The sequence below is a fragment of the Haemaphysalis longicornis genome, unplaced genomic scaffold (genome assembly GCF_048455015.1).
Source record: "Haemaphysalis longicornis isolate Haplotype H1 unplaced genomic scaffold, Haemaphysalis longicornis Haplotype H1 scaffold_3, whole genome shotgun sequence".
In the NCBI taxonomy this organism is placed as follows: domain Eukaryota; kingdom Metazoa; phylum Arthropoda; class Arachnida; order Ixodida; family Ixodidae; genus Haemaphysalis; species Haemaphysalis longicornis.
Window position 1 is genome coordinate 59,346,873 of NW_027526335.1, and position 22,992 is coordinate 59,369,864.

At 48.8% G+C, this 22,992-nt stretch overlaps 2 protein-coding genes across 2 annotated transcripts in view; both read left to right on the plus strand.

Annotated features, from left to right (window-relative positions):
• The window catches only part of LOC144173270 (uncharacterized), a 90,985-nt gene that overhangs the window by 58,964 nt on the left and 9,029 nt on the right, over nucleotides 1–22,992 (plus strand). The window contains exons 6-7 of the mRNA XM_077701756.1: nucleotides 18,268–18,351; nucleotides 19,569–19,719. Coding sequence (XP_077557882.1) covers nucleotides 18,268–18,351; nucleotides 19,569–19,719 — 235 coding nt within the window. The remainder of the gene's footprint in view (nucleotides 1–18,267; nucleotides 18,352–19,568; nucleotides 19,720–22,992) is intronic.
• Nucleotides 13,853–17,614, plus strand: LOC144173269 (uncharacterized). Its single transcript, XM_077701755.1, has one exon. It carries the CDS (start codon nucleotides 14,429–14,431, stop codon nucleotides 17,225–17,227), a length of 2,799 nt encoding a protein of 932 aa, XP_077557881.1. The 5' UTR covers nucleotides 13,853–14,428; the 3' UTR covers nucleotides 17,228–17,614.

Below are 22,992 nucleotides of genomic sequence, written 5' to 3' on the forward strand. Positions count from 1 at the left end.
CCCTTTGGCAACAAGACTGCCAGAACAGAGGCCCTCGCTATGCATGTAGCGAATCAGAATAGGAAATGAGGGGCTCGTTGAAAATAACACAGAAATAAGGGTTGGCAGTCGAGAAAACCTCGGAAAGCAAAGGGGAGGATGTGGTAGATCATTGAAACAGATTAAGAATTTGGAAAGAAAGAAAGAAAGTGAAGAAAAAATGCCCGCCAGGTGGGATCCGAACCCACGACCTCCAGAATACCGGTCTGGTGCGATAACCACTACGCTACCGGCGGGGCGATTTTCCCATTCACTTTCTGGGGTATTTATGTTAGGTATGTTTGTTTCCTGTGCTTGGGGGTGGTAGCCAGCGCCATTCGGACTAATCGGGGTGAAGGGGACCTTCTTTTTAACCCCCGGGTCGTGACTCGAGTGCCTACGACATGTCTAGGTCCCCTGAATACCAGACCGGTATTCTGGAGGTCGTGGGTTCGGATCCCACCTGGCGGGCATTTTTTCTTCACTTTCTTTCTTTCTTTCCAAATTCTTAATCTGTTTCAATGATCTACCACATCCTCCCCTTTGCTTTCCGAGGTTTTCTCGACTGCCAACCCTTATTTCTGTGTTATTTTCAACGAGCCCCTCATTTCCTATTCTGATTCGCTACATGCATAGCGAGGGCCTCTGTTCTGGCAGTCTTGTTGCCAAAGGGAGCTTAAGAGGGTTCAAAGCTGGTCGACCACTCTGGACATGTCGTAGGCACTCGAGTCACGACCCGGGGGTTAAAAAGAAGGTCCCCTTCACCCCGATTAGTCCGAATGGCGCTGGCTACCACCCCCAAGCACAGGAAACAAACATACCTAACATAAATACCCCAGAAAGTGAATGGGAAAATCGCCCCGCCGGTAGCGTAGTGGTTATCGCACCAGACCGGTATTCTGGAGGTCGTGGGTTCGGATCCCACCTGGCGGGCATTTTTTCTTCACTTTCTTTCTTTCTTTCCAAATTCTTAATCTGTTTCAATGATCTACCACATCCTCCCCTTTGCTTTCCGAGGTTTTCTCGACTGCCAACCCTTATTTCTATATATATATATATATATATATATATATACCCGCTCATGACAGGCTGTAGACGTTTGAGTCACGCCCCGGGGGTTGAAAAGAAGGTCCCCTTCTCCCCGTGTAGTCAGAGTAGCGCTGGCTACCACCCTCAAGCGTCAGATACAATTCTAGTAAATATAAATAGCCCAGAAAGTGAAGGAGAACACAGTCGCCCAGATAGCCGAATTGGTAAGGCATTCGACATGTACTCGAAAGGCGTGGGTTCGGTCCCCACTCTGGGCGCGTGTTTTTCTTTCTTTCTTTCTTCTGTATATTTAAAAAAAAATGTTTACTTCATTAACCGTAGTGAAAAAGAAAAGAGCCTAACCACACCCCTATGCCTCCTTTGGCGTTGTAGACTGCTGACCTATCTCCCTGTATTTCCTCAACGAGCCCCTCATTTCCTTACTATATTATTCTGCGAAAGCCTAGCGAGGGTCTCGGTTCTGGCAGCCTTGATGCCTAGGTAGCATAAGAGGGCTTCCCGCCAGTTACCCGCTCATGACAGGCTGTAGACGTTTGAGTCACGCCCCGGGGGTTGAAAAGAAGGTCCCCTTCTCCCCGTGTAGTCAGAGTGGCGCTGGCTATCACCCTCAAGCGTCAGATACAATTCTTGTAAATATAAATAGCCCAGAAAGTGAAGGAGAACACAGTCGCCCAGATAGCCGAATTGGTAAGGCATTCGACATGTACTCGAAAGGCGTGGGTTCGGTCCCCACTCTGGGCGCGTGTTTTTCTTTCTTTCTTTCTTCTGTATATTTAAAAAAAATGTTTACTTCATTAACCGTAGTGAAAAAGAAAAGAGCCTAACCACACCCCTATGCCTCCTTTGGCGTTGTAGACTGCTGACCTATCTCCCTGTATTTCCTCAACGAGCCCCTCATTTCCTTACTATATTATTCTGCGAAAGCCTAGAGAGGGTCTCGGTTCTGGCAGCCTTGATGCCTAGGTAGCATAAGAGGGCTTCCCGCCAGTTACCCGCTCATGACAGGCTGTAGACGTTTGAGTCACGCCCCGGGGGTTGAAAAGAAGGTCCCCTTCTCCCCGTGTAGTCAGAGTGGCGCTGGCTACCACCCTCAAGCGTCAGATACAATTCTAGTAAATATAAATAGCCCAGAAAGTGAAGGAGAACACAGTCGCCCAGATAGCCGAATTGGTAAGGCATTCGACATGTACTCGAAAGGCGTGGGTTCGGTCCCCACTCTGGGCGCGTGTTTTTCTTTCTTTCTTTCTTCTGTATATTTAAAAAAAATGTTTACTTCATTAACCGTAGTGAAAAAGAAAAGAGCCTAACCACACCCCTATGCCTCCTTTGGCGTTGTAGACTGCTGACCTATCTCCCTGTATTTCCTCAACGAGCCCCTCATTTCCTTTCTATATTATTCTGCGAAAGCCTAGCGAGGGTCTCGGTTCTGGCAGCCTTGATGCCTAGGTAGCATAAGAGGGCTTCCCGCCAGTTACCCGCTCATGACAGGCTGTAGACGTTTGAGTCACGCCCCGGGGGTTGAAAAGAAGGTCCCCTTCTCCCCGTGTAGTCAGAGTGGCGCTGGCTACCACCCTCAAGCGTCAGATACAATTCTACTAAATATAAATAGCCCAGAAAGTGAAGGAGAACACAGTCGCCCAGATAGCCGAATTGGTAAGGCATTCGACATGTACTCGAAAGGCGTGGGTTCGGTCCCCACTCTGGGCGCGTGTTTTTCTTTCTTTCTTTCTTCTGTATATTTAAAAAAAATGTTTACTTCATTAACCGTAGTGAAAAAGAAAAGAGCCTAACCACACCCCTATATAATCCTCCTTTGGCGTTGTAGACTGCTGACCTATCTCCCTGTATATATATATATATATATATATATATATATATATATATATATATATTGTAGAACAGAGACGTACGGGACGAGGGATTCCGTAAGGACACATATCAAAGTTGCAGTCCTTATTGCCAGTGCTGTTTGGCGTTTTAACAGTGTTTTATAGTGCCGAATGAGGTATGATTGCCTTTTTTTATGCAGGAATAAATAATTGAAAATTCAAGTCGAGAAAAAAGGCGCCGTTTTTTCCGGAAGCGGGAATCGAACCCACAACCTCCGCATAACGCGTGCGGTGCTCTACCATTGAGCTAGTTCCGCGGCGACTCCTCTCTCGACTGTACCGCGGGGTTTTGTATTTACGACTGCTCAGAGCCCGGTCAACCAGCGCCGCCCCTCGACCACCGCGGGAAGACGTAGAACGTCTTTTCCCAGCGGCCGCACGTAAGACGTGGTCGGAAGTCGGGGATAGCCAAAGGCATTTCAGACTGCTGAAGCCAGAACCCTCGTAATGCATTTTATAGAAGAGAGACGTACGGGACGAGGGATTCCGTAAGGACACATATCAAAGTTGCAGTCCTTATTGCCAGTGCTGTTTGGCGTTTTAACAGTGTTTTATAGTGCCGAATGAGGTATGATTGCCTTTTTTTTATGCAGGAATAAATAATTGAAAATTCAAGTCTAGAAAAAATGCGCCGTTTTTTCCGGAAGCGGGAATCGAACCCACAACCTCCGCATAACGCGTGCGGTGCTCTACCATTGAGCTAGTTCCGCGGCGACTCCTCTCTCGACTGTACCGAGGGGCGCCGGTAGTTGACCGGGCTCAGAGCGGTCGTAAATAAAAAACCCCGCGGTACGAAAAAAAAAAGGCGTGGGTTCGGTCCCCACTCTGGGCGCGTGTTTTTCTTTCTTTCTTTCTTTCTACGTAAATTAATAACAAAAATATAACTTCACTAACGGTCAAAAAATTGTCTAACCATTCCCCTATGCCTCCTTTGGCGTTGTCGACTGCCGGCATTTCTTTCTGTGTATATATATATATATATATATATATATATATATATATATATATGTATATATATATATATATATATATATATATATATATATATATATATATATATATATATATATATATATATATATATATATATATATACAAAGATAGGTCGGCAGTCTACAACGCCAAAGGAGGCATAGGGGTGTGGTTAGGCCCCTTTTTTTTTACTACGGTTAATGAAGTGAACAATTTTTTTTTAAATATACGGAAGAAAGTTGGTAGGGCCGAGTTGGTAAGGCATTCGAGATCTAATCGAAAGGCGTGGGTTCGGTCCCGACTCTGGGCGCGTGTTTTTCTTTCTTTCTTCCGTATATTTAAAAAAAAATGTTCACTTCATTAACCGTAGTAAAAAAAAGGGCCTAACCACACCCCTATGCCTCCTTTGGCGTTGTAGACTGCCGACCTATCTTTGTGTATTTCCTCAACGAGCCCCTCATTTCACTATATATATATATATATATATATATATATATATATATATATATATATATATATATATATATATATATATATATATATATATATATATATATATATATATATAGATATATATTGTCACGAAGCCAAGGACGACGCAGTTGTCTTGCAGGAGAAAAAAAGTTTATTGGAGCGAACTTGTGCTCCCCTAACAACTCAAAAGAATACAGAGGCGGCGAAGCAGCGGTCAACAAAGTGACTTGCGTCAGCGAGCGTCGCAGAATCGAATGCCCCGGCGTCCGCACTGCAGGCTTTTTATCTTTCGGTGCGCGTGGTTCTCGAAACGTCGATTCACATCGAGAACATAGTAGATCCAAGAAGATTATTCTGGGCTGTTCACGTTAGATCGGAATGCTCTCCCTATCACGACAGATAACAGATGCGGCACAGAAAGAAAGAATGGAACACGCGCTTCCCTTGGCGCAGAGATAACACAGACCGGCGCAGCCGGGCGGTAAAAGCAAAACACAAATAAACAAACCCAATGTATGGTTCGCGGCATTACCCCCCCTCTAAGAGTGCATCGACCCGATGCTAACATAAGCGATAGTCCGAAAATAAAAATAAAATTCGTTATCGTCCGTAGAAAGGTTTTAAGCGAACCACGTGGACGACTTCGGGCCGCGTGCGTCGTCGTGATGTTCCGGAATCACCATCGGGGATCACCTCGTAGGTAAGTTGGCCGACACGTCGTAGAATCTGGTAGGGTCCGAAATACCGTCGCAGGAGCTTCTCACTGAGTCCGCGTCGTCGGATGGGAGTCCAAACCCACACACGATCCCCTGGTTGGTACTCGGCGTCTCGGCGTCGGAGGTTGTAGCGGCCCGCATCCACCAGCTGCTGGTCCGTTATACGAACTCGAGCGAGCTGGCGGGCCTCCTCCGCACGTTGAAGATATCCGTGGACGTCGGCGTTGAGGTCGTCGTCTTCTACGTGCGGAAGCATGGCGTCGAGCATCGTAGTCGGCCTTCTACCGTAGACAAGCTCGAACGGCGTCAGCTGCGTCGTCTCCTGGATAGCCGTGTTGTACGCAAACGTGACATACGGGAGCACTTCGTCCCAAGTCTTATGTTCAACGTCAACGTACATTGACAGCATATCTGCGATTGTCTTGTTCAGACGTTCTGTTAGTCCGTTCGTTTGGGGGTGGTACGCCGTCGTTCTTCGGTGATCCGTGTTGCTGTAGCGTAATACTCCTTGCATCAGCTCCGCAGTAAATGCCGTTCCGCGGTCTGTGATTAGGACTTCCGGGGCTCCATGTCGCAGCACAACTTGGCTTATAAAGAACTTTGCCACTTCTTGTGCAGTCCCTCTCGGAAGAGCGGCGGTCTCTGCGTAGCGCGTCATGTAGTCTGTCGCTACGACAATCCACTTGTTCTGTGATCGTGACGTAGGGAACGGGCCTAAAAGGTCCATTCCAATCTGTTGAAATGGTCTCGATGGGACGGCGATCGGTTGTAGAAGTCCGGCGGGTCTTGACGGCGGCGTTTTTCGTCGCTGGCACTCACGGCAGCTCCGGACGTAGTGGGTGACGTCAGCGGTAAGGCCGGGCCAGTAGTACCTCGCCTTGATTTTTCCAATAGTGCGGGCTGTGCCGAGATGTCCGGAAGACGGGTCGTCGTGGCACGCTTCCAAAATTTCGTCACGAAGGTCCGCGGGGATGACGAGAAGGTAATTCGCTCTTGTTCCGGGGCTGAAATTCTTCTTCACGAGGACGGAGTTTCTCAGGCTGAATGCTGGTAAGGTGCGTTTGAAGGTCCTAGGAACGGCAACGTTGCATCCCTCGAGGTACTCGATTATGGCGCGTAAGTCGGGGTCGGCACGCTGCTGGGCGGCTAGGTCGCTCTCCGTCACGATCCCGAAGAACGCGCTGTCTTCATCAGAGTCTTGTGGTGGTGGGTCGACGGGGGCGCGGGACAGGCAGTCGGCGTCGGAGTGTTTCCTGCCGGATTTATAAACGACTGTAACGTCGAACTCCTGCAGGCGCAAGCTCCACCGCCCAAGACGGCCAGAGGGGTCCTTCAAATTGGCGAGCCAACACAGCGCATGGTGGTCTGTTACAACCTTGAATGGCCTTCCATACACGTATGGGCGAAATTTTGAAATCGCCCATATAATAGCCAGGCACTCTTTCTCAGAGGCAGAATAGTTTTTCTCCTCCTTCGACAGACCACGGCTGGCATAGGCGATTACCCTTTCGCAGCCGCTTTGCTTTTGGACAAGGACGGCACCCAAGCCTATATCACTGGCGTCCGTGTGCATTTCCGTTTCGGCATTTTCGTCGAAATGAGCGAGCACGGGCGGGCTTTGCAGGCGTTTTTGCAGCTCGCAGAATGCTTTTTCTTGGTCGTTTTCCCAGCTGAAATGGGTGCTGTCTTTTGTCAAGCGCGTGAGTGGCTCTGCAATGCGTGCGAAGTTTGCGACGAAGCGCCGGTAGTATGCGCACAGCCCGAGAAATCTTCGCACGCCCTTCTTGTCTTTCGGCCTAGGGAAGTTCGCGATAGCTGAAGTTTTTGCCGGGTCAGGTAGGACTCCCGCGGCGTTGACGACGTGGCCCAAGAACTTGAGTTCCTCGTATGCGAAACGGCACTTTTCAGGCTTCAGCGTCAACCCCGACGTACGAATGGCCTCGAGTACAGACTCCAACCTTGCAAGGTGTTCGTCGAAAGTCCGGGCGAATACCACTACGTCGTCGAGGTATACGAGGCAGGTGTGCCACTTAAGGCCAGCTAGCACAGTGTCCATGACTCTTTGAAACGTCGCTGGTGCTGTGCACAGCCCAAACGGCATCACCTTGAACTCATATAGGCCGTCTGGGGTTATAAATGCAGTCTTCTCTCGGTCTCTCTCGTCCACTTCAATTTGCCAGTAGCCGGTCTTCAGGTCCATCGATGAGAAGTACTTCGCGTGGCAGAGGTGGTCGAGGGCGTCGTCGATTCGGGGGAGGGGGTACACGTCCTTTTTCGTGATTTTGTTCAGTCGCCGGTAGTCAACACAAAACCTTAATGTGCCGTCTTTTTTCTTTACGAGTACGACGGGCGCAGCCCAGGGGCTTTTCGATGGCTGTATAATGTCGTCGCTGAGCATGTCGTCGACTTGAGTCCGGATGGCTTCCCGTTCGTGTGAAGAGACGCGGTACGGTGACTGTCGGGTAGGTCGGGCTCCATCTTCGGTTATTATTCGGTGCTTCGCTAGAGGGGTCTGACGTAGTTTTGCGCTCGACGAAAAACATTCGCTATAGCGACGCAGCAAAGCCAATAATTTGTTCCGTTGTTCTTGCGGTAGCGCCGGATTCACGTCGAAGGGCTGCGGGAGCTTGAAGGTTTCTACGGGGGTGCGTTCAAAGTCGGCGACCGCGATCACGTCACTTGCTTCTTGCGTTTCTTCGAGGAATGCAATTGCCGCGCCCTTGTTTAAATGCTGGTACTCCTCGGTGAAATTAGTAACCAAAATGTGGGATTGGTGTTCCTTGAAGCGCGCAATGCCTCTTGCGACAGACACACCGCGGTCAAGAAGCAACCTTTGGTCACTCTCCACGATAGCGTCAACGTCAGGAGCAGCACCTTCACAGTAGACGGTGATCATCAAACTTGCGCGGGGTGGCAGGGTGACATGATCATCGGCTATCCTTACAGCTGCACGGATTTCGGGGTTCGATTCCGGCGTCATGGAGTGGTCGGAGGAAAACGTTATCGACTTCGTCTGCAGATCGATTATTGCGCCGTTGTCCGTCAAAAAGTCCATTCCGAGAATTACGTCGCGGGAGCAGTTGGGCAAAACGACGAACACCGCAGGGTACGTCGTGCTGTCTATGGTGACGCGCGATGTGCACGTTCCACTTGGCGTCACGAGGTGGCCTCCTGCTGTGCGTATGTGCGGACCGTCCCATCTGGTCATAACCTTCTTCAGTTTAGACGCAAATGGTCCGCTCAACACGGAGTAGTCGGCTCCCGTGTCTACGAGGGCGACTACATCAAAGCCGTCGATGGACACCTTGACGTCGGATGCCGCCTTCCTCGAGTTCCGGGTGCGTCGGGGCGTCGCATCTCGGCTTGTGCGTGTTGACGGTCGGGCACTGTGCGTCGTCGTTGTCATCGTCTTCTCAGCGGACGTCTCGGTTCGGTCGGGTGCGCGTCGCGGCGTATAGCTGTCGTCGTGTACGGAAGTCTCGTCAGGTCTGGGTCGGATCGTCGGGATGAGGGCATGTTGTGAGTCACTGTTTTCCGCGAGTCGTTGCGTCGTTGGAGGGTTTTCATTTTTCCGCGATCGTGCAACTTTACCTCCAGAAGTTGCTGCTTTTAGTTTCCCCCGCGTGGGCTGGGGGACCTTCCACGTGAGAACTCAGCATTGCTACGGCGGTTCGGCGACTGGTATGGGTAGGGTGACGGCGAACGGTTGAAACGGGCTGGTCGACGGCTGGTGTTGGACAGGTACTCTTCGATCTCCGATGGGCGCTGGCCAGTTCGGGGGCGGGGTGCGTCGACGGAGAACCCTCGCAAACCGAGCCTCCTGTAGGGGCAGCGACGGTAGACGTGGTCGGCCTCTCCGCAGTGGTAGCACAGCGGACGATTGTCGGACGTTCGCCACACGTCGGTCTTCCTTGGGGCAGGGGGTTGCGCCGCAGGTGGTCGGGCCGGCGAGAGGGGACGACGGTACGGAGCCTCGTGACGATAGGGTGCAGGTGGGCGAGGGCGATGTACAGCAGCCGCGTAGGTCATGGCTTGCGGCTCGCGAGGTGCTACTGGCGTCGTTGAAGTTCCCAGCGCTTGCTGCACTTCTTCTCTAATGACGTCGGTAAGAGAAGCGACTTGTGGTTGCGGCGGCGTCGGGAGCAGTTTCCGCAGCTCCTCCCTCACTATTTCGCGGATAGTGTCGCGTAGTGAGTCGGAGTTGATAGCGCTGGCACCAAGCGTCTCCGAAACCAGCGCATTGATTGGGCGGTCGTACTGCCTCGTTCTGATTTCGAGCGTCTTCTCCATCGCGGCGGCCTCAGACGCGAATTCGGACACGGTCTTGGGGGGGTTGCGAACAAGGCACGCGAAGAGCTCTTGCTTCACACCTCGCATCAGAAACCGTAGTTTCTTTTCTTCCGTCATTCCTGGGTCCGCACGGCGGAAAAGTCGCTTCATTTCCTCGACGAAGATTACGACTCCTTCGTTCGGGTGTTGCGTTCGAGTTTCCAGTAAAATCGCAGCTCGTTCTTTTCTCACCACGGTCGTGAAGGTCTTAAGGAACTCGCTTTTGAATTGCGTCCAGTCGGTCAAGGCGCTCTCGTGGTTTTCAAACCAAGTTCGGGCTGCATCCTCCAAGTAAAAGAAAACATGCCGGAAGGTTTCTTCATCGTCCCACCTGTTGAAGATCCGCACGCGCTCCAGCTTCTCCAACCATTCCTCTGGATCTTCAGCGGGGGCTCCCCGGAACGATGGCGGTTCCCGGGGCTGCTGCAGCATGATTGGCGACGTTGTTTCTTGTACCATGGTGTTGGTTGCAGCGTTCCTTCTCTTGGGCCCTTCTGGCATCAAACCGAACTCGGGTGGTAAACCTTGCAGGCGGAGGCTGGCTCTTGTTGGACTGGCTTGGCGGCTTCCCGAGGTTGCAGTGGGCATGAAGGGTGCGTACCCAGCACCTCCACCAGATGTCACGAAGCCAAGGACGACGCAGTTGTCTTGCAGGAGAAAAAAAGTTTATTGGAGCGAACTTGTGCTCCCCTAACAACTCAAAAGAATACAGAGGCGGCGAAGCAGCGGTCAACAAAGTGACTTGCGTCAGCGAGCGTCGCAGAATCGAATGCCCCGGCGTCCGCACTGCAGGCTTTTTATCTTTCGGTGCGCGTGGTTCTCGAAACGTCGATTCACATCGAGAACATAGTAGATCCAAGAAGATTATTCTGGGCTGTTCACGTTAGATCGGAATGCTCTCCCTATCACGACAGATAACAGATGCGGCACAGAAAGAAAGAATGGAACACGCGCTTCCCTTGGCGCAGAGATAACACAGACCGGCGCAGCCGGGCGGTAAAAGCAAAACACAAATAAACAAACCCAATGTATGGTTCGCGGCAATATATATATATATATATATATATATATATATATATATATATATATATATATATATATATATATATATATATAGATATATATATATAGTGAGAGAGATAGAGAGAGTACGTAGAGCTGGTATTGCGCTTAGTCTGGCGCAGGTTGGACATGTGTCTCACGCCGGGGCTGGATTTAGCCCTTCAAGCACCGTCCAATCTTATTTTTAGCTTGGTTTGTTTTGCAATCACATTAAAATTCAGTCATGCGTACATGCCGTATAATATTTAGCGCAGGTTTTCTCAAGCATAATTACAACCGCAAAGAAGAAGAGAAGATACAGGTGAACGACCATACCTTAGACTGGCGCACTACGTTTCTTGCTTCGAGAAGGATTATGAACCACTTGTTTTTTATTATTCCCGCTCTGAGACGAGCCTTCTTCGCCAGACGTCCGAATTTCGCCGCTGCTTCTGTTGCATGTACACTCCCTTGAGGACACACAACAAGACATGTACGCAATACTGCGCTTGAAAATCGCTCGCGGGAAGGCGTGTACAAATCCCTAGTGGCGAACGCGCATGTAGAAGACAGGATGTGCGCTATTCTAGCAAGTTTGTTCCCTTCATTGATGTCACATGTCGGGAGTGTTGCAAATTCCCACAGACAGACACATAGAGAAAAAAAAATGCCGTGGTTTAGCTTTGGTTAACCCTGGTTCATAGCGAAAGCTTCACTGCCCTGGCTAGGCACATTGTCGGGGTGTGGTTTCGCAATAATATACAGACATGTTTGACCTCACAAATAATGCCGCCACATTTCCCTCCGTGGAAATGGAAATAGAACCTTGCTCCCTTAAAAATTGGATTTCGTATCCCAGGAATTGGCCCCAAAGAGACTATGTCCGAGTCAGAAATCCTCCACATCGTTCTAGTCTACATGTATAGAGCGCATTCAGCAAGAACATTCATATTCACCGATGGTTCATCAAGCATGTAAAGCTCTTCCTCTGGACTACATATACCACTAACTGCTGAAATGCTTTCATTTAGTCGGGAGCAACATACATCTTCGGCAAGGGCTGAGCTGTATCCTCTGAAGCGGGCTATTTTTTACGTCCTGCGCCTTGTGCCGCACCAATGGAACATCTTCACGGACTCCCAGGCAGCTCTGCAAATTCTATCTAAGAGAAGTAGATCGTCCCTCACCAAATCGCAGCCTGTGACATCTCATACCTTCACCACCTTGCCTGCTCTGCTGGACGCAACATTAAATTGCAGTGGATACCTGTTCACAGCGGCACCAAAAAAAAAAAAAAAGCCGACGAAGCCACCCGAAAAGGCCATCTGCACCTGAAATACCCGGAGGTGCATTTTACGAAAACAGAAGCTTCTGCCGTAGATCACCAGTTTGCGGTGACTGAAAGAAACCGCCTGTGGAGTAACTTGCAAAACACCCGCTACTTTTTGCCTCCTATTGACCGAGAATTAAATCCAAGAGTCCCGAAACAGCTCCCTCGTAACCTGGAAATGCATCATCGTCTACGGCGGAACTGTGCATACACGAGTAGTTACCTATTTCGCTTTGGAGTGACTCCAAATCCGCACTGTGATACTGGTTCTTGTGTCGAGACTCGGAACAGTTGAACACATTTTATTAGAATGTGCAGCCTATATGAAAGCGCGATACATTTCCTTGAAAACATTGATTGTCTAGAACAGGGATTAATAGCTCTCAAGAGTATTTCAGAATCATGGATTTGTCCCTCAAAGCAGCGCCAAGCTCTAGCGAGCTTGTTCTCTTATTTGGATGATATTGGCTTAATTTCGAAATTGTAAATTATGTGGCCCAAGCTCAGAACAAAAACCAAATGCGTGGAAGTCCGTTATTACGTCAAGTCCGCGACAGTTTTTTTTTCTTTCCTGTCCAGCTCTTTCTTGGGCCTTTTCTTCCCCCATGCCCAAACCTAAACACAGAACCATGTAGGCGACTGCAAGCGCCGGCAAACCTTTCTGCTTTCTCAATAAAGAGCATTCTCTCTCTCTATTTGAATGAATACACTGTTTATTCATCACCTTTTTTCGCCTCACGGCGTTGTTTAAGCGTCGTCGCTGTATGAGCGACCACAGCGGGATGTTCGTCTTCCTCCATCGCACACGGCTCTACGTCGCACGTGGCCTGCTGGCCTTCCTTCGTGGCGCACGCTTATTGCTGCCGCGGCGGCCTCCTCGCTTCCAGGCCACTGTGGTGTTCCAGGCCACTGTGGGTTTTTTTTAACGATGACTTGTTTATTGGTACAACTCAACAAAAGGCAATACTGAATGACAAAAATCTACAAAGTCCTTGTTGAAGCCTTTGTTGAAAAGACAGTTAAAAAGGCAGATGAAGCAGCTCGCAGGGGCCTTCAAATGCATAATATGAGGAAGGTCTTCTTCACCAAGCATGATGCCTCAGCTATGACGAAGGCACCTATTTGATTGGAGCGGAACCGTCTCTAGTCTCTTCCAGACCACCATTATCCGATTCTTGCAATACATAGACCCCGAGATCAGGATTAAGCTGCCAGAGCGACTTCCGCGCCGACTAGAAACTTTGTACCACCGATTACGCCTGAATGCAGCGCTTAACAAAACTTACCTGTTTCGACTTGGCGCCACCTCGAATCCTTACTGTGATAACTGCGGATCACCGGAAACCGTGGAACACGTACTGTTAGAGTGCCCCGCTTACATGCTCGCAAGGTGCCGTTTGGAGCAGAAGATCGAACACCTACACCCAGGACCAATCAGCCTAAAAGTGCTCCTTGGCCCCTGACACACCCCTTCAGCACAACGCAAAGCCCTAATGGTGTTGTTTGAATACTTGGACGAGATCGGCGTCATTGAACTGATTTAAACTACTGAGAACATGGCGTTCGTTGAACTGTTCACACAAACTACATGATGCCCGCTTTTTTTTACTTCTTCTCTTCTCTTTCTTTACTCTCCCTTACCCATTACCCCACCGAGTAGCATGTCGGTGTTACGATTCCGGCGAAACTCTCGGCTTCTCTAATCTCTCTCTCTCTCTCTCTCTCTCACCTTCCTCCGCCACGTGACGACACGGGTCCCGCGCACGTCTCCGTTCCCTCCTCGCCTATCTCTCCCCGCCATCGGGCCGCTGCTCCGCGCCGGGCGCTTGCGGGAGGGGGTGTGGTTTGGCCTCTAGCTCTGAAGGTCAAACCTGGTCACCCCACAAAGACTGCCCGAGGTAGCTTAGTGTAGCTTTTGCTACAAAAGGGAAACCATTATCCTTTTTGTCTTGTTTAGTGCGACGGCCCAAACCATGGCCTCCTTTATACTTTCTGTGCCTGCTAAGCGCCCTTTCCGCGGCCGTCGTCGCTCCTCAGCGCTTACGCTACCTTCCGTCGAGAGGTGGCGCCAGCGACGTAGGGTTCGGGCGTTTCGGGAAGCTGGCCGAGCTGCCGCAGCTAGCCAGCCAGCCAGTCGTAGCGGCTATTTCGCACGTTGCGGCGTTGTGGGACCACGTTTCCCAGCCTCGTTTTGTTATTTTTTGACACGCTCATGACGCTCTTTCGTTAGTTGAGCCTCACGCTAAGTTGTCGGCAGCATCTTCAACCAACGACACGATTGTATCGAAGCTGCAAGAGGTTGGCGAGCAACAACACATGCAGGTTCTTCTTCCGCCCGTAAACGGTAAGCCAACTTTTACGTCAAACCGAAGGCCAGTTACGGCGCGATGTAATCAGTAACTTGCATGTACTGCGCGGGTTTCGTTCGCGTTGCTTATAGCTAAAGCTGAATTGGGACGGATAGTATGTGCTCATTTACTGCCTCATTTCTTTGTAAATGGGATCGTTCCTTCAAAAAAATATTCTTACTCAAAGCTTTATCGATGCTGGCTCTAGAATTTTGTAAATGGGCTCTTATTATTCCCACTTAACATTTTCTTTATCGCCTGATGCACCCTTTGAAAGTTATTTCAATGCCGTCGTATTTTTGTTCACAGGGTCCAATGGCGTACTGTTGTGTGCCTCGTTGCCGGTCTGATGCAAAAAAGAAAGTTCCTGGCGTCTCCTTTCATGAGATCCCTGCCGACGAAGTGCTGCGGAGACAGTGGCTGAGAGCTATACATCGAGATGACTGGCTTCCAAACACTACGTCAAACTACTCGAGGGTGTGTAGCAGGCACTTCAGAGAGACTCATTTCGCTGAAGGCAAACGGCGCCGCCTCAAGAAGGGTGTTGTGCCCTCTGTGTTTCCGGAGTACCCTACTTACATGAGGCCGCAACCATTGAAAGAGAGGGAAACTAACAGCATCAGGAAGAGGACAGAGGCCCATGCTCTGGACAAAGAGCCGGCGGCAAAGAGGAGAAAGCACGATGAAAATGACACGCCTGAAATCGATGAGCATTTTGCTGAACCATCACCAGAGCAAGCTGACAGCACTCCACAGGTGACAGCATATGTTGAAGAAAGCCTAGGCACAGCGCCGTGTGTGCAAACAAATATTTCACACAAGGCAGTGCAAGTGGATGCCCGCCTGCCTAGCATTCTCGCTGTTGAGAGGGCAAAGTGGAGGCGCAAGGAAAGGGACATGAAAAAGCAGCTGGAAAGACTGCGCCAAACTGTAGACAGCTACAAGGAGGAGTTGAAAAGAGTAAAAGAAGACTGCCACTTTGGGGACCTCACGTACATCCGGGAGCAGGCGAAAGAAAAGCACCTCCCTGCCGTGTTCCTGTGGGACCAAATTGTTAATTTCAAGCGGCAGAATCCAGCGTGGTCAGAGGATGTTGTGCGCCACTGTGTAATACTGCGACACCTGTCAACAAAGGCGTACGAACATACAAGAACGGAAGGGCTGCTGAAACTTCCTTGCAGGAGCACCCTGCAAAACTACATAGGCAGCAGCTCAGGGGAGACCGGGGTAAACAGCTTAATACAGGCTCGATTGAAAGCCGAAATTCAGAAGCTTGAGGCACCCCAGTCTCGTTTATGTTCACTCATTGTAGACGAAATGCGGATTAAACCGAAGCTGCAGTACAACAAGCAGCAGGACTGCTTTGTTGGTCATGTTGACATGGGTGTAGCAAACGATAGTGAAAGTGAGCCTGTGTTAGCAAACTCTTTGCTCTGTTTCATTATAAATGGGCTTAGCACATCTTACAGGATTCCAGTTTCGTATTTTTTTACGAAAGGCTTAAGTGGACTGCAGCTGTCAAAGTTGGTTCGCCATGTGATTGCAAAAGTCGAAGACGCAGGTTTTCAAGTTGTGCGCTTTGTGAGTGACAACCATAAGGTTAATGTCACTGCCATGAAGAATCTTTGTGGCGGTTTTCTGACGTACAGGATTGAGCACCCGTGTGACCCAGAGAGACTGCTTTTTCTTAGCTTTGATTACTGCCACATAATTAAGAACATTCGGTCCCAGTTTCTGTCCCGGGAGTTTGGAAAGAATGGAGAGGTGTCGTCCTCTCATGTCAAGAAACTCTACGACTTGCAGAAGGAGTGGCTCGTGAAGCCAGTGCGCAACCTGACCAGAAAGCACGTCTACCCAAATAATATCGAGAAGATGAATGTTAGACGTGCTGTGGAAGTGTTGGCTCCTGATGTTACAGCATCACTGGAAGTTCTGAAGAGCCAAGCTGGACACAGTTCACATTCTTCTTTTGCAACTGCAGGCCCTACGATTATTTTTATGAAGAATGTTTACCGCTGGTTCATTCTTCATGACACCAGTAACAAGGTGCAGCATGTCCATCAGCGATTCCCTGATGTCAGGCACTACGACGACCCAGAGGATGAGCGGCTTGAATGGCTTGAAGCGACATTCCCCATGTATATTGAGGAATTGAAGAGACTTGCAAGTTCTCCCGAGTGTTTCCTCACAAGTGAAACGTATGAGGCACTGCTTCTCACAACATACTCAACAGTGTCATGCGTTCGCTACCTGCTCAAGACAGAGAATTTTTTTTTCGTTTTGACTCGGAAGTTCAGCAGTGATCCTGTTGAATCTTTTTTTGGAACACTGCGGAGGTCAGTAGGCTGCAATGATCAGTTGGATGCCCGCTCTGCAATATCAGGATTTGAAAAAGTTTTGAAGACTGGCATCGCAGCTGCATCAGGAGACAGCAATGTGCTACGCAGTGACAAACCTGGGCCAAGCAGTGGGCTTCAACTCCCAAGGCCGCAAGAGTGCAGCGAAGCAGCTGATCTGCCAGTGGCAGCTCTTAACGTGCTGAAGCGCCTCAAGTTTGCAACGGTGCCACCAAGCTTCCCAACGTTGCAGCTCTCGGCAACAGTGTATGTAGGTGGCTACATTGCTCGGATTGTTCAGGAGCATGCAGCATGTGAAGATTGCTGTGCTGTAACATCCAAGCCGGTGTCTGCTCAGCCACTCCAGCAGCTCACCCTACATCAGGACAGAGGAGGCCTTTTGTATCCCTCAGACAAGCTCCTGTATGTCCTAGAAACCCTGCGGCGCTTTGTAGCCATTGCACTCATAAAGCAGCCGATGCTTAAGAAGCCCTTGAAGAAGCTTGTAGAGGCAGCTGTGCCAGCCATCTGTGATTCAAGGCTTCTACAGTGCTGTCGCAGTGACAACAAGCACCATGAAGACGTCGCAGTGCTGATCTGCACAAGGTTTATAAGGCCTCTTCTGGTGAATTACGCTTTTACGACGACAGACAAGAATGATGTCTACAAACCAGTTTCACAGAAGCCACTGTCACGAAAACATGTGAAGCTGGGAACTGTGTGAAGTCTTGCAACTGTGTGACAACTGACTTTGTGCTTGTTATATTTGAAGCGAACATAAATGAGTCTTGTGTCAAGCATAACGAAAAATGCAGTTAATTTCTTCTTGTTTGACTCGCATGCTTCTCCCCTTAATTTAGTGCTTCTTACAGAGAGGGGGATTGGCCATGGCTTTTGAGTTAAGTAATGAAATAATAAATATGGGACAAAAACAAAAAAAAAATCTGATTCACTTTCAAGATTTATTTTTTAAAATACGAACGCTATCCACGCGATCACTATCCAAGCAAACAGGAGCTGCCGCACGTACTACGGTCCATTGAGCCAAACTGAAGTTATGTTTGAATAAAATACTCACGGGACACGTCCTTTCTGCAATCTATTGTAAACTATGCCGGGAAAACTAACTAAAAGTGGCCACATTGAATCTCTCACGGGCCGTGCGCCGCTGCAATCTATTGTAAACTATGCCGGGAAAACTAACTAAAAGTGGCCACATTGAATCTCTCACGGGCCGTGCGCCGCCTTGGCCAGCGCGCCACAATCCTGTCGCTGCCATCAGAACCCTACGTCAGTGGCGCCCCCAGCGAAATCGGCGGCAGCGGCTCGCAACTTGAGCGACGGCGCGCCCCCATTGTTCTCCCCGCGGCTTGGTAGGCACAGAAAGTATAAAGGAGGCCATGCCCAAACCTATGGCACGGCCGCTGCACGTGGACGACGGGTAAAAGAACATCAGCCGCGCGATTACGGAGGGCGTGAGGTGGGGAGGCGTTTTTTTCTTTTCTGCTCTTGCTGTTTTCCACAATAAGAGCCATTGCGCACCCGAATGTTATTACTACAGTCTTTTTTTCTTTTTGCTCATCGGATGTGTATAAGCAGTAGGCGCTTGAACATAATCTCTTAACCTTCTTGCCAGCAACATCTTTAACGGACGAAGAAGCACGCAGATTCACTGCGAAAGCGAGTATAGAGCTGTAGATGGTGCCTGGAGTTTTTACTTTGATGGGTGAAAATAACAAAGTAATCGTTTCTTTCTCCTCATAGATATACGCCATACTATGCGTGCTGTCTCAGTACCAAGAGTACGCCGTTGGCAGGAGGGCTATGGGACAGAAAGGTCGCGCTGCGGTAAGTGCCGCTCCACATTTTGTTCCAGGGCACTTTTCGGTGTTGTATCTCCCCCTGGGGAAAGTTCGCGGCAGTTTGGGGATAAATTGGAAGATCTGTCCTAGCACTTTCTTGGAATGTTTTTAATTAAAACACATTGCATGTGCATTAAGTTAAAGCTTTAGTTCATTCTCCTTTTTAAATGTGACCTCGGCGTGTTCACTGCTGTCGGTAGGTGGATTTTTAGTTTATTTTCCTTATACACTTTTAGAAAAGGTGGGATAATACCTAATAAACTACCTATCTATTCTAGGATGTGTGTAGTGAACCCGGCAGAACGTAGCCATCCGAGTGATGGCGGGGGGTAGAAGGAGCTGGTTTCAGTGACACAGTATATTATGAGCACAGTGACCTTAGGTAATTCTGCACTTCACAACGAGCCCACATTGAGGTGCTCGAAATGATTTGGCGAGAGAAATCTGCGTATTTCCTTTTGCATCAATAATACCAGCAGGCAGGTTGAGTTACGTAAAAGAAAGCGAATGAATATTTTAAAGCATTGTGATGCACCGCTGTCACGGAATGCATGCGTTTGAGTCTGAGAATAATTTTGCTCAAGTCGCATATATCTGTAAGCATCGCTTACAGATATATGCGATATTCGAAAAGTTATCTGTAGCAAAAAGGTATTTGTAGCAACATATCTGTAGCACAGATATATTGTTGAAACTCCGTGTTCAGGTTGGATGGGTAGCCTCAGCCCAGATGACCGAAGTGACCTGAAGCGCCCGTTGTGTTAGGGTCCGTTGTTCCGCGGGCAAGAGCTACCCAAGGCCTGCTCCCAGTGGGTGGGGCTGGGGAAGAAGGGGTAAGGGTGCGCGCGACACTCAAGTTAGAAGTGGTGAAGGGTGTCGAGGTCGTGGCATCTCGGTCGCTGCACGGCGGGGAGGAGGTGTGGGTGGGAGTGCTGTAGTTGCCTGCTGAGTGGGAAGGAGTGGATTTTAGTAACGCTTACACTCTGTGTCTGAATTTTGCGGGATGTAAAAAAAAAACCAGCTCAAGGCGGGCAAGATACGAAAATCACTAAAATTGATCATGGCCCTTCTTAGCGACTCTCCGCTAGAACTCATTCCCTGCATGTCTCATGCAATCATCGTACATGTCAAGTCAGTGGTTGCCACCTGTTAGGTACGAGCTTGTGCTTCCAATCCTCAACCGCGTTTCCCACCCGCTCCCAGCTTCCCGTGTTGTCCGGCTACAGCAGCCGCAACGACCGCTCCAAGCTGAGCAGTGTCGCCACCTGGCCGAGCAGGATGCAGCCCCAGACGAAGACGACGGGCAACACCTCCACACAACAGATTATCCCTCAAACGGTGGTCGTCTGTGGCGGTAAGTTGTCCTTGCGCGCACAGGATGCAGCTGCCGAAAAAAAGGGCAGTTTTGCGGCTCGTTATGTGTGTCACGTGATAACTGGTTGTTGATTGTTAAGGGTCCCGTTGCAGTCTGTTGACTATGGGACCCTTGTCTGTATACTAGCTTGAATGTATTTTAATACCGTTGGAAATAATAAAGAGTACAATATATAAAATAGAATAGAAAACTATTGTACCAGATGGATCGTGTATCTTTATAGAGAGCTTAAGTCCTAGGTCAAGCCACATCAACGAGAGTAAGTGAGACTGCGTTGTCCTAGAATTTTCCGTGGAGAATTCTTGTACCTGCGATACCAACACCACTCGTAGGCATTACAGCGGTACAGAAAGAAAAGAAAGAAGGAGGTAAAGGAAAGGCAGGAATTTTTATCAGGCTGTAGCCTTGTGTGCGATTCAGCACCAAGAAAATGGGAGGAGTAGCAGGAGGAGCAGGAAACTGATTAAGAAAGGGATCACCCTTGGCCCGCCGGTAGAAGAGAAGGGACGAAAACTTTAGAAGTATAATTATAGCGGCCTCGCAAGCAAAATGTCATAAAGAAATGGGTGGGCAGGGAAAAATGTGAAAACACAAAAAGGAAAAGTGGAAGGAACAGAGTTATACAGCGTTCGCGCACTGGAATTCCGAGTTTAGGGACTGCCGCAACAGTCGTGGACACTATAGTCTGTCGTACATGTTTTAGTTCGCGAGTACCGTAGGAGCGCCCTTCTCGCCTTGTCGGAAGGTGATGTAGAATGTGAGTGGCGTACGGCCTACTCGATAATGGCCACCGAGGGTCTACGTGACAAAACGTCGACCAGAGCGACTGTCTTTCCGATTAAAACCGTGTGTACAGTTCTTACAAAGGAGTGCAGCTTTGTGCATCGTTGCCCTGATGTCCGTTAAGTACTCGTGAAGGCATACGATTGTTGAAAGGTATCACGCCGATGTTGTATCGACTATGCTCCTCCTCAAAGAAAGCTTAAAGTATATACGCAGACACACGCAGTATGAAGCTTGCTGATCAGAACGTGTACACCGGAGAGAAAAATGGTGAACTGTGGGACATATTTTCAAAGTTGTTCGCTGTAATTTGAGCATGGTTCATGGTCGGTAAATGACTTCACGAGCCTCACATTTCCTGTGGCATAATTGGACCAACAGAAAAGGCCTTGGGAATCTGACCGTGCAGTTTAACGGTGAGCTAACGCGTCGTTTCTCAGCTTAAACGGCAAAAGAGCATCGCTTAACGAGGTAACATTTCCCTTTCCACTAATGCACGTGCTCATTCCGCAGCGCGCCACGCCTACTAATTGGCGCAAGACTACAAAATCTGCGGGCCTCCGGGGAGCCAAAGTACACCGCTTCTTTGCGCGATGGTTGCGGATCAGGTTTCCGTAGGGATTGCCTGAGGAAACAAGGGACCCGAATGTCACGATTACACGGTAGAATGCTCTGGTTTTAAATGCTTCACGGAAAAGCACTTCGTGCTGGAATTGTGTGCCTCTTAATTAGAGCTGTTCTTTAAGAGTTTCTAGCTGCGTTTAGTCGTTTGCATGATAACTGATGCAGGTTTGGCAACGCTGATATAAATTACCTCACGAAGACCTGGTTTTGCCGCCACGGGAATATGGTCTGTTCTCCACAACAGAAATGGTAAATATAGAGAAGTTAAAACTGTGAGTCATAAAATACCATTAGGATATCTTATGGGACTCAAATGTAGTAAGGTGTGAAGGTGTGGACAATCTAATAACACTGGAACAAGGCTCTAGCCAATTCTAGCAAGGGAGTGCCGCTATCTTCAACTAGCGAGTCAGGAAGCCTGAAACAGGCACAAATTGAAAGGAAAAGAAATAAAAATAGGTAAACGCACTATGGCCTTCGTTAGAGGCCACGAAGAACATTAACGTAACGCCCACGCTTAACGGACCGATAGCGGGAATTAAATAAATTAACAGCGTCTGTTACGGTAACCACACGTGTCATTGTCAGCGCCCTAGATCCGAATTAATTTTCTTTTCATCTTACAACAGCAACCGCAAGATGACTGCAATGGGAACTTTTATTAGCAGTTTCCAGTATAGCCGCTGCCAAAACTAATTAGTCGACGCGCCGGGTTGGCACGAGGACAGATAGCTGATGCTGCGATGGCGGCTGCATAAAGAAATGCATGTTTAACAATGGCAAGTTTCATTATGTTCTAGTAACAATGGATTCTCGTTTCGCGAACGAACACGCACGTATGTAAGCACATACATTCCAGCAAACACACATACAGGGGGGATTAAAAGAAATACGAACAATGGAGCACACAGCCTCCTACGCATGTCGCACCGTCTGGCTGCACTGTAAGCAGACTGAGCGCATGCGTAGTTCTTTCAGAGTGTTTGAGACTGTGGCCTACTTTTAGGGGAAATGCTTGATAAATAAACAACGCCGGTCATTTGTTTTGAGGCATCTTTTTATGCTTTGTCGCCAGTGAGCATCCTGTTATCTACTACATTCGGGAGCCAAGCGCGCAACAGGCTGATTGCAGCCAGCATGATGCCCTTTAACGATGATCCAGATAAGTGGCGACGCAGCGTGAAAGGGCGCCTCAAAATAAACGACCGGCGTCACTTCTTGATGAGGTATTTTCCATAAATGTAGACCACACTCTCAAATGCTCTCGAAGAAGTGCGTATGCGCTCAGTTTACTGGTTTTGCGGCCAGATGGTGCAGCATGCATTGCGTGCTGTTGTTCTCATTTCCTTTAATCCCCCTGTACATCCGTGCATACACATACATGCATACATACGTACATACATACATACATATGTACATACTACATACATACATACATACATACATACATACGTACGTACATACATACATACATACATACATACATACATACATACAAGAAAAGAACCCTGCGAACAAGGTAGAAACCACGATTGTTGCCAACGTTTCAGCAAAGAGACTTGCCTTCGTCAGGGGCATACATACATACATACGTACTTGCATACATGAATACATGCGTACATACATACATACATACGTACGGACATAATACACACATACATACATACATACATGTATACATAAATACATACATACATACATACATACATACATACATACATACATACATACATACATACATACCTTCCTGAAATGTTCCGTATATACAGAATTATGCAAATACAAAATGTTTGCCATTGCTCACACACCACCGCAATAAAAACAGTGATATGTGTCCGCAACACA